Below are 12,302 nucleotides of genomic sequence, written 5' to 3' on the forward strand. Positions count from 1 at the left end.
AGAATAAGCCTGATGTCCTTTGGTTTCTTTGCCAGCAAAAGAGCTGTGAATAATATCCTAAGTTTGTGTGGTCTTAAAATATCATTAAACCCCTGGCAAATACTGGAATGATTAATGCCATGGGATTTGCCAAATAATACACAATTAATATGCCTGTCAGTGGACAGACATAAGCAAGCACAGGCATATTTGATAAAGATATCAGTAAAAGTCATGAGCCAAACAAGGTGGGCAGGGGCCCAAGTATGCAGCTGCAAAAATGAAAAACGTTTTCAGCAATGTAGACAATTTTAAATGTTCATTGCTAAAAGAAAGTGGGAGAAAGAGCATTTAAATACTCCTCACTTACACTGAGCAGTCCACTTAGCAAAACAATAGGCCATTCCTCTGTACTGATGCTGAGCATGGCAAAAAGAACTGGATAGTAGAAGACAGGTGATGCATTACAGAAAGGAAGAGATGTCTGGAAGCCTGCAAAAAAAAAAAAAAAAAAAAATCTGCCAAGCAGTTTTAATGCCTTTAGCATACATCCTAAACTTTCCAAAAGATAGACCTCTTTTTATTGGCTGCTTTGTTAACCTTTTCTTTCAAAGACATGACAGCAGAATTTTTAGAAAGGTCTTCTGCTTTAACATGTCTGACTTGTACTGTGTTACATGGGTATAGCTGATGTATAAAGATTTTATCCAGACTTATCTAAAACATTGCTTTTAATCTGCTGGTAGGGTTCTCAGAGCTTGAGTGATGCAAGGTCCTTTTGTGATTTCAAGTCTAGAGGCATAGGGTCTACCAACACATTCTCATACAAATAGTAGTGCTCTTTTAGAACCCTAACAAATGATGTAGTTCTTATAGCAGACTGGCTCAACATCATGCTCACTGTCTTACAGTCACTGAAAGGTGGTTAGGCTGCATAATTTTCTGGATCTGAGCATTCCTCCTCTTGAATGAAGTGTTTCCTAGATCTCTTAAACTGTTCTTTTATTAAATTAATAGTTCTTGTGAAATACAACTTCTGGAAGTAATGTGTGGAAACAGCCCTCGTCACCCATACCTGCAACCCATCCTAGGGGAAAAATTGGGTCCAAGTCATCTGATTCATGATCACCTTCCTTTATGGATTCAGAAAAAGACGGTGAAATTTGTTGCCCTTAAGTACAGGATTTCACATTCCTTAGAAAAATATATAGTTCAAAGGAATTTGAGGGGATGATGACTGGGCTTCACCACCCAAAGAGGCTGAAAAAATCCTTAGCCTTAGTGTCTAAAAAGGGAGTGGCCCCACTCAAAAGAAATGGCCCAGGAGTACTCCTGTCCTGCCCATCTACAGACTCAAGTGGCTCCATTCATTTAAATTTCTTAGATTTATGTTAAATTTTCTGAGATTTCTAGAAAACATTCTGAAGTCATAGTACTAGCACCAAAAAAAAAAAAAAAAAAAGAAAGTACGGTTGTGTACGTTGAACTTACCATAACTGTAGATGTTTGAATGATCACTGCTGCAGTAGCCTTAGCTATATAGGTTATATCCAGCCAAGGATATAACAGCTGGCCAGTTTCCGAAGTTAAGAGCACCTTCCCACATGCCCAAACTGTCAGGCAGCTCAAGCTGACCTGACTAAAAGACAAGTTTGGGCATGAAGCCCTTCAGGGCTTTCCTGCTAGCAGATAGACAGAAGCGGAGTCCTAGAAGGACAATGCTAGGAATAACAAAAAAATAAATTTCCACACCCTGGCATAAAAACAGCAGTGATCATTCGAACATCTAGTGTTATGGTAAATTCAACTTACACAACTGTACCATTTTCTTCATATTGATCAGTGCTACATAAACCTTAGCTATGTAGGTAGATTACCATAGCTAACTATATTTGGAAGGAGAAAGGTCTAGCAGCCCCTGTAGAATGGTCTTAACAAAATGTTATCTAGACCTAGAGAATGAATCAAGCTTATAGTGCTTTGTAAAAGTATGTTCAATAGACCAAGTGGCAGCTTCTAGAATGCTTCTAGAATCCAACCCTTTCCAAAAAGGTATAAATGAAGCCAAGGTCCTTGACCCTGTCTGGAATAGATTTGTCATGGTGGCTATAATAAAAAGTAATAGCTGCAGACAGTCATTTGGAAATAGTCTGCTTTGCCATTAGTTGTCCCTTCTTCTTACCTTCATAAGACATGAACAATTGATCTGAAGATCTGATTTAGTTCTGTCAAGATAGTACCTTAGTTGTCTGTGGATATCCAAAAGAAAATGGGGAGATGGATAAATTGGCTTAAAATAAAGTCAGATATCACTTTAGGCATAAAAGAAGGATTAATTCTCATTGTCACCAAATAATGGCAGACATTTTCAGAAAAAGCAGTTAACACTAAACTTGTTATTGTAGCAACTTTTGTTCAGTTTTATGCAGATTTCTTCACTTAGAGATTGTAAGGTGTCGTTCTCAAAGGAAACCACGCCCCTATGAAAAATGAGGTTGGGTTGACTTATCGTAAGAGCTCACAACTCAGATACCATTCTTGCAGAGGTCAGAGCAATCAGCAAAACTGTTTTTCTTGTTAAGAATTTTAAGTCAGCCAGATTAACTGGTTTAAATACAGCGGGTGTTAGCTTCTCTAACACAAAATTAAGATCCCAAGGAGGGGCCACCAGTTTACTTGAAGGCCTCTTATGCAAAACCCCTTTCAAGAATATTTTGTCATGAGACTGCTTTGAAAGAGGACGGCACATGAGCAGGCAAGCTGAAATGGCTAAGAAATGAACCTTGATAGAGGAATAAGAAAGGCCATAGGATTGTAACACACAAATACTGTAAATCCAAAGAACAACTAGCCCTGAATGGGTGCAGGTTATGTTGATGGCACCAACTAGAAAACCTTTTCCATTTGCTAATATGTTTTTCTAGTAGCATTCCTTGTTGCCTCCATTAGTACCTGCTGCCCATCCTCAGAAAATAGGTGCCTAGGCAGTCAACTGAAGATGACTGATGTTGGGGTGTATCAAACACCCTTGTTCTTCTGTGAGTAGAGCCATTCTGTGACGAAGCTTGTAGTAAGTAATTTCCACTGGCCACTTCTAAAAGAAGGGAGAACCGTGGCTGTCCAAAGAAAAGAAATGGGATCCGTCTTCCAGGCTTTCTTGCAATGTCCTGGAACAGAATTTTGTCAACTGATTGTTCATACAGGAGGCAAAGAGGTCTTGAAAAACTCCCCACAAATAGATAAAAACTTGGAAGATCCCTGATCTAGTTTCCATTTGTAATGTTTTGTTCTGGTGCTACTCAGCTTGTCTGCCACACAATTTTAGTCTGACGGAATGCAGGATAAATGTAGAGTGAGATTTGTGCTGTGAAACTGTATCTCAAGCGAACATGACTAGTCTGCAAAGGGGGAATCTGTCTGGCTCCCCCTTGCTTGCTGACGTCCCACATGACTGTGGTATTGTCTGTATCCACTTGAGGAGGTACCAGGAACCTCAGATGGTTCAGAAAGATGAGTGCCTTGATCAGGGCAAGCATCTCTGTGATATTTATGTGCTTTACATTTGTCCTTGATGTCCCACATGCCCTGCACTTTTACCCCTCCCAAAACTGCTTCCCAAGCAAAGTCCAAAGTGTCTGTGGTGACTGACTGCTTTGGGGCAGGGATGGAGAAGGGGAGACTTGGATTTAAGGATATCTGTTGTTTCCACCAAACCATTTCTCTTCTGACAAATCCCAGTACTGGGATATGAAAAGATAAAGGGCGTTGATGCCAGGACCAAAAGGATTTCAGACACCACTGTATGTTTCTGATTTGGAGTCTTGATATGGGTATCATGAGAATCACAGATGCTATGAGACCCAAAGTTCTGAGGTATTCCATTGCAGTGACCAAAGTCTGAATGAAAAACATTAGAAACAGATATATAATAAAGATCTATATTTCCAGGGGAAGAAAAGCTCTTTGAACTTAGATATCTTACTGACATCGCAGGAACAGAATCTTGTGTGATGGAGTCAAGAAATTCTTTTGAATGTTCTGTTGGAATCCCAGCTTGTACATGAGATCTTTCACCCAAGAGAGAGAGACTCCTGATATTTTGAAAAAGACACTCAAAGATAAGCAAGTCATCTAAATATGGAAAAATGTGGATACCCTGTAGTCTGCAATGAGTTATAATTAGAGCCAGATAGTTTATGAGTACTTTTGGTGCAGTGGATAGTCAAAGGTAAGGCAGAATGCTGATAATGTGATCCAAACACAAAAAAACCATAAGAAATGCATGACATCTGGGTGAATAGGGATGTGACGATAAGCATCCTTTTTATCTAGTGTTACCGGGAAACATGAAAGAGAAATAAGAGGTAACAGTTTATGAAGTGACACCAGTCTGAATTTGGGCACTTTCACAAACAGGTTTAGAAAAGAAAGATCCAGAATTGGTCTCCTAGCATTTTTTTGGCACTTAGAACATCCTTGAATAAAAACCTTTCCCCACATGGGAAGGAGAAACTGGTTCTATCACTCCTTCGGACAGCATGAGATGAAGAACAGGAGGAAACAAGAGTCTCATCTGAAGGATGAGAAATGACCCCCCTGGACAGGAGGGATTTCCTACCACTGCCAGCTGTAGCCACATTGAATATTTTTTAGAACCCATTTGTCTATAACAATCTGTTGCCAAACAGAAAAATGGATATTCACACTGTCTGTAAGAGAACTGGAAGAGAATAGGGGCCAGGATGGGAGGGAATCACAAAGTCTCCTGAACAGTCATTCAGACTTGTTCCACTGTCCTTAGTTTTGGGAGGTCTGAGACTTATTTTTGGAAACCCACATCTGTTTACCTGAATTCTTTTGTGACTGCTTATTTTTTTTTTTTCAAAAAATGGATGAAGAGATAGAAAATTCCATGGACAATTAAGAAAAGGAGGGCTGAAAAATCTTAAAGATTCCCTGGATCACCTTTCCCCTTTCATCACACTCTTTGATCACCTCTGTAGTACAGGGGCCACACACTACATCTCTATCTAAGGGAGAATTTAGCATCTCATTTTTTAAATCTTCGAATGCAGCCAAGCAAATCTCCTTAAAACAGTACCAGTGGTCATAGCCCTGGAGGAAGTATCAACCGCATCAAACAAACATTGCAAACAAGTAGTGGCATGTGCAATAGAAGAAACTAAGTTATTTAAAGCAGTTTTTTCTTCACAAGAAGAAACTGTAGATAAACGTTCCTCATACCTCCACAGTATGTCAGAACAAACTTTAACATATGAGCCTGGCAATTTAAAATTCTGAAAATTAAAGTTGCAGAAGTATACACTTTTTCCCCATATCTGAATAAAATTTCCCATCCATACTGGAAGGAGTAGGATTGGAATTAACTAAGCACTTAGTAGCAATAGAGTCAATTAAGCCTATGGCTGCTAGGTCAAGTTGCTGAATAGTGTATAAACATTTAAAAGACTAAGGAATTTTATACATCATATCTGCCTTTTTAGGGACAGCTGGCTGAATATCAGGAAAATTGCTGGCTGTAAGACACACATCATCTAAAGCAAACAGGACAGAAGAAATGGGTGTAGGTTCTGAAAAAAACATTCTATAACAGCTCATAGTATTTTCTGTGGGACTGAGAAACCTCAGTGGTCTCCCACTGAAAACACTGGGACAGTCTAGCAATAATCTCAGAGAAAGAGACGCCCCCACAGTAAGAATTTAAAACTAAGCTCTCCTCTGAGTCTGAATCAGAAATCTGAGGACCACACCCTGAGTCTGTCCCTGCATTTTACTGTTCAGATTCAAAATCTTGATTTTCTTCAGGAAAAGAGGCATCCCTCTTACTTTTACCAGAAACTACTCTACAAGAAGGATCAATAGCCTGATTTAAACATTGACCCACTTCTAGTACACTACTCCTATCCAAGGAACTTTGAAGAAGAGTGGATACATGTTTGGTTCTGTGTTTCTTTGTGACAAGAAAAATGGGGCCAGCTGTGTTAGTAACAGCAGCCTCTGCTACCCCAGGGATGGACACAGCATTCTGACATAACAGGGAAACCTTCCCTGTTCCCTCTCCTAGGACCAACAACAGTAGCTATCCCCTGCCCAATGAGGAGACTCCAACAACTGCAGAGGACTTGGCTAACCCCCGGTCCATAGTGGCTGTAGGTGCTACACCAGAGGGAATTGGGTTTAAAGATGAGTGATCTGAGGTACAGCAAATGGCAACAGCAGAAGTCACCCACCTGCAACTGATGCAAATTGCTAGCCTGCTGTGGTGGCAAAGGCTGTTTATTTAACTTTCTCTTTTTGTGGCTGGAAGAAGGATCAACCGTGGGACCAGCAATCTATTCCATGGTTAAGCTGAAAATGGTTCCTCTTTCCCAGGGAAGACAAGCAACAACTACCAGTTCGCAGAAGTTACTTTTTGACAAAATAAAAAGTAAAAAAAAAACACTTTCAAACACTATGGCAGCCCCACAATGGAAAATTAAACACAATTTCTCTACAGAAAATATGTTATCAATTACTTTACATGACTTTAAAACTGACAGCAAAAACAAGTGCTCTGTTTAAAAGTATGATACAGTCTCAACACAGTCAGTTATAACATAGCATTCCTGGCTTTAAAATAACTTTCCTGAAGTGGAAAGAAATAAAACATCAGTGAATATATAAGAAAAAAGAGAACTTATCTGCCCTGCAAAGGAAAGCTCAAGCTGCCGATCCTCAAAAGCTTCAGATGAGTGTACTGCTTGGCATCAGTAAAGCTCTAAAGGACTGCTCAGGATGCAAAGAAGGTGCCTGATGTTTTGGAAGCTGACCGGCCGCTATATCCTTGGCAGGATATAACCCATTTAGCTAACGGTACTGCAGCAGTGATCAATATGATGAACATATATCAAGTAAGTTTTTATGTTCCTTAAAGTCTAATCTTTTTTATGATCCCCTAGCTATTTTTTTTTTCGTACTTCTTATTAAAAGACGCAGAGTGAATGGGAATCTTCCTCCAAACAAATTAAGCTCTGTTGGAATTTGATTGCTACAAAAGTGTCTACTGGTGACGTCTTTAGGAAATATTATTCATCATGTCCAATATAATAAAACAAAAAGAATCTCACTTGTAGATGAAAAGCCAAAAGTAAAAAAAAAAAAAAAAAAAAAACTATTTAACACAGGTGAGAGAAAGCAGCATTCTGGGCTGTAAAAAAAAAGAATGTGTAAAGTAGATGGTATGTATGCCCTCTAATGATCATGACATGCAACAGCAACCACATACATTGGACCATGCCTGATGCTAATAAAGTCTAAAAGCTGGTTCTACACCCAGCAGAAGTCCTTATCATCAGCATTTAGAGTACAACAAAAATGAGACTGACAAATGGCATGAAGGACAAATCCCAGCATTAAAGAAGTATTGAGTATAGAGGTATGGTATCATATACCCACACAGACAGACAGACAGACAGACATACACACACACATATAAGAGCAAGCATGCGCACATACACGCACACACATATCCACACATAAGCACAAGCATGCACACACGCATTTACACACACACACACACACACACACACACACACACACACACACACACACACACACACACACACACACACACACACACACATACACACACATATCCACAAATAAGCGCAAGCATGCACACAAACACATTACACACACACACACACACACACACACACACACACACACACACACCAGCACGAAGTACAGTGTTTAACTCAGTGTACAGCAGCAGTGGAGTACCTACATAACTGTGCTCCTAGTGCATGTCCACAGCACCCTCGCATTAAGTATCACCAGCAACATGTACTTGTTTGGTGTAGTTTTCCAGTACTAAGATGTTTAGTTTCAGTGACTGGAGTCAGCATAATATCAGAGTTTTACTTATAAGCACAGTCTTATATCCTAAAAATGCCTGCATCCAAAATGAACTAATAAGATGCTAAAGTGGCAGATGTCCACACCATTTAGCATCCAAGGTATTTTGCAATCAGATCTAATGCATGTGATATAAGAAACTTAAGAATATATTGTTTTTAAAACTATGCAAGACATCTATTCTCAATATATTTTTGATATCACAATTTCTGCAGAACCTGCTATTTCAGAGATTATGTCATCGAATGATAAAGAAGGCAAGATGAGAACATTTTATCTAGAAGCAGATCATTTTTTCCCCCAAAAAATCACCATTGAGTGGAATTGTGGATGTGGTGACTACAAGAAGCATTCTTTCAATTCTCCAGATCCAAGTATGGTTTTCACAAGCAACACAGATGGCACATATTATGTGAAGAGCAAGTGTGAGCTGTCAGAAGAGCAAATAACAAAGCTTAGAGAGTGTGGTCTACAAGCCAGGATATTGCATGAATCTAGAAAAACAGGTGTTGTCAAAATGTATTCCTTTACAGCATGAAATATGAGGTAAGTAAACAATGCCACCACAATATTTTCTTTAAAATATGTTAATTTAAATTACAAATCAATGTAAATACCAGTCAGAAAAATCACAAAATGTAGTCAACAAAACTATAACAAGAATAATACTTTGGCCTGCCTGGATTACACAACATAAACCTGATATTGTCACTGTAACTGAAACTTGGCTTAAACCCAGCATAAACTATTCCAAAATTATACCTCCCGGCTATAGTATCATCCATAATGCCCATATAAAGAGAAAAGGTAGTGGCATTGCTTTAATATTTCTCAGCAACTATCTCATTTCCCCTTACAACAAATCAATACCAAAATTCAATTCAACAGAGCTTCTTATAACTTTCTTGAAATTAAAAATTATAAACAAATATGTATTACTGTTCTTTACATCCCTCATGGCGACAATAGAGCTATGCTGGAAGATATCTTACACTGGATATATATATAACAATTCCACAAGAAATAACACTACTAAGAAATAACACTACTAGGTGAATGTGAACATCCCCTGTATCTAACCTGAACTTGTTTGCTTTTACACAAGTAGTTACCAGCCCCACACATTATAGCAAAACAACAAATTCCCTATTAGACTACATCATAGTAGTGAACCCTAGCAATACATCACCTCAGGTACAATGTCTGACTGTCTCAGTGATCATCATCTCCCACTTTATACAAAGGGACATCTCACACATCTATTTAAACAGTATGCTTATAAAACAATGCACAATATTTCCAAGTTTAACCCAGAAATGTTCATTACTAACCTATTATCTATTAACTGGAACTTCTTAAAAATCCTCCCCTTAGATGATGCTGTAAATGAATTCAAAAAAATATTTCCTGAATATCCTAAATAGCCTTGTACCTCCTAGAAGAAAGAGACTATAACAAATAATACAATTTGGCTATCCAAAAAAAGAGCAGAATGCTAATGAGGGATAGAGAAAAAACATGGAAAGAATGGCAAAAATATAAAACACCACAATATCTTGAAAACTTCAGAATGCTTCACAATCATATTAAAAAACAAATTAATAAGGACAAAAAAACTATACAATAATAACTTTCAGAATAGTAAACACAACCCTAAAAATTCTGTACAGCCATTAAATACATTTTGCATCCCGACCATAAATTCAACCCGAAACTCTCTCCCAATAACTCATCTCTTGAAACCTCATACAATTTAACTTTTATTTTATAGATAGTATAGCATCTGTAGCCAAGGATTCCCTAATATCTAATGCGAACCATGCCCAGCATGCACGTATTACCACAACCATTTTCACCTTCAAACCTGAGCCCACATCCTTTACAAATCTACTCATAAAACAAATTCAAACCATTCTCTACTTCAAATGATGACCCTCCAATTAAATACCTTAAAATAGCTGCCAATAGCATCACCTACACTGTCTCAATCCTTATAAATAGATCGATCCAGGAATCCCACGTTCCCTCTCTGTGGAAAAAGTCATACATTATCCTCTGCATAAAGGAGGAATTCAACAAACATTACCAACTTTAGATCTATAAAATATTGTTCCCCCACTCAAAAATACTTGAAAAATGTATTAAAAAACAATTGCTAAATTATTACCTGCTGGGAAACTCCTATCCTCTACACAACATGGCTTCCATCCTTCCCATAGTACTAACACTGCACTTCTGGGCTTTACAGAAACTGTCAATAAAGTTACAGATAACGGCAAAATAATCTCCTTATTTCTAGACATGTCTAAAGCCTTTGACACAGCCTGTCACAGGAAAATTCTACTTCAAATGTCCTCATTAGCCCTCTCAGCCCACTTTTTTATGGTTCAAAAGCTACCTATCCAATAGGTATCTCTCAGTAAAATGCCACTCTACCCTCTCTCCAACACTTCCTGTCACCACCGGTGTACCACAAGGCTCTATCCTCAGTTCCTTCCTCTTTAACGTTCTCACCAACACCTTCTACACATTTACACAACAGGCCTTCCTATAATATAGTACTCGAATGACTCCACACTCATTTGTGCATCTGAAAATGTGGTGCTCCTCCAAAAAATTACTCAGGAAGCTTTAACTCAGAACTCATGCTCAACCCTAACAAAAAAATGTTACTTTTTTTAACCAAAAATCCCTCTCCAATGAAAAAAAAATAAAGTCCTCTCTCTCTTGATAATACAACCATTAAAGACACTTCTCATAGCAAATGACTGGGGATGATAGTGGATGATAATCTATAATTCAACCTGCATATTCAAAATTGCATAAGAAAAAACTCATAAAAATAGGGATGCTTTATAGAGCCAAAACCTTTATCACTAACACAACTAAAGCTACATTTGCCACTACTTAACTACTCCCAACACTTCTTTATGGTGCTTCCATTCTTACTAACCCCCAGGCTTCACAAAAATGAAAAAAATATGAACAATAGTATAAAAAGTTGCTAAATTTGCAGCAAATACCCCATTCAGAACCCACCACTGTATAGCACAAAAAGCTCTAAATTGGTTAGAACTACCCCATCATCTAACAGATACAGTTTCTTACGACCTATAAAACTATCCAGAATCCATCTGCTTGCCCAGCACTAAATAACATTCTGCACAACTATGTTCCTAGTCAGTCATTACTATTCAATGACCAGAAGCATCTGTCTGTCAACAAACCTATCAAAACAGCTGGGCATTGTCTGCAATGGGTCTGGAACTCCTTATCTCTGTCCATCAGGTCAGTACCCTCCATCAGATCATACAAAACCATTCTGAATGACTTCCAATCCAAACACTGGCTCTGTTCTTGCTCAACAACAGGATAAACTATATCCCTAAATGTGGACAAATACTATTCATATCCACATCTCCTTACTGCCCCTTCTTCACTCACTTCCTTACTTCTATCAATTTCTCTCCTCTGACTTTCTCTCTACATAAGCCACAAATCTGTTTTTCTCTCACTTCATATTGCAATTCATGTTTGTATTATACTAACTTAGCTTTAATTTCTCTATAAACTCACTAAAATATTTCTATTAAATCATTGTCATATAACTTGTATCTATTCTTAGCCAATGTTTTCATATTATGTCTAATATGCTGTAATTATTTAAAATGTAGTAGTTTTTTGTGTTATTTTTAAAGACTGTAAAATTACTATTCTTAAAATGTATTGTAATACTTTGGAGTTTTTCTCCCTGAGCCTCCACTAAAAATGGGCACCTACCCAGTCAGACTTTCTCGGTAATCAAATGTCAACAAATAAATAAATAAACACTTCAAAAAAGGTGGGTTGGTTTTAGAAAGTAAAAAAATGATGAATAGCTTTCTGTGGGGTCTGTGCAGTGCGTTCCTTCCTGAGTTAATAGATGGACTGATCTCTCTGCAGATGTACAATAGCTTGGCGTGGAAGTGGCTAACACAACAATAGGCATTAAGGTACCTCTTTCAAAGGCAGAGACTAGGTATGATAAGCAGCAGCTTTGTTTTAACCAAGCCAGATAAAATTTTCTGCATCTAGGGCATAATAACCGTATTTAGAGCATGTTACTAGAGAACTGATCACAGCATGAAATAGATTTTTGGGTTATCAGTATGAGAAGTTTTAATAATCATACACAGTGTGAAAACAAAGCAACCAAAGAAGACCAAATGCTTTGACGCATTTCTACACAAGTGAAATTCAGGGAAACAAACTACCATAGCAGCAAGCACTGTTAAAGCTACAGTAAAGTATTGTATGCAGTTTTGGGGGTCATACATGGGAAAACTTTCAGATGTTAGAAACTCTATCACAAATATTGAGACTATATAATGAAAAAGACATTCCAATATAAGAGCTACAAACACAGA

At 38.0% G+C, this 12,302-nt stretch overlaps 1 protein-coding gene across 3 annotated transcripts in view; it reads left to right on the forward strand.

Annotated features, from left to right (window-relative positions):
* LOC122813971 overlaps positions 1-8,440 on the forward strand; it is a 1,592,156-nt gene extending 1,583,716 nt beyond the window's left edge. For all 3 annotated transcript variants that reach the window (XM_044086526.1, XM_044086527.1, XM_044086528.1), the window contains one exon: positions 8,112-8,440. In XM_044086526.1, the coding sequence (XP_043942461.1) occupies positions 8,112-8,434 (323 nt within the window). In that variant the 3' untranslated portion in view covers positions 8,435-8,440. The remainder of the gene's footprint in view (positions 1-8,111) is intronic.
* The last annotated feature ends 3,862 nt before the right edge of the window (positions 8,441-12,302 follow it).

Source organism: Protopterus annectens, chromosome 10.part0 (genome assembly GCF_019279795.1).
Source record: "Protopterus annectens isolate FY-2018-M chromosome 10.part0, PAN1.0, whole genome shotgun sequence".
Lineage (NCBI taxonomy): Eukaryota > Metazoa > Chordata > Ceratodontiformes > Protopteridae > Protopterus > Protopterus annectens.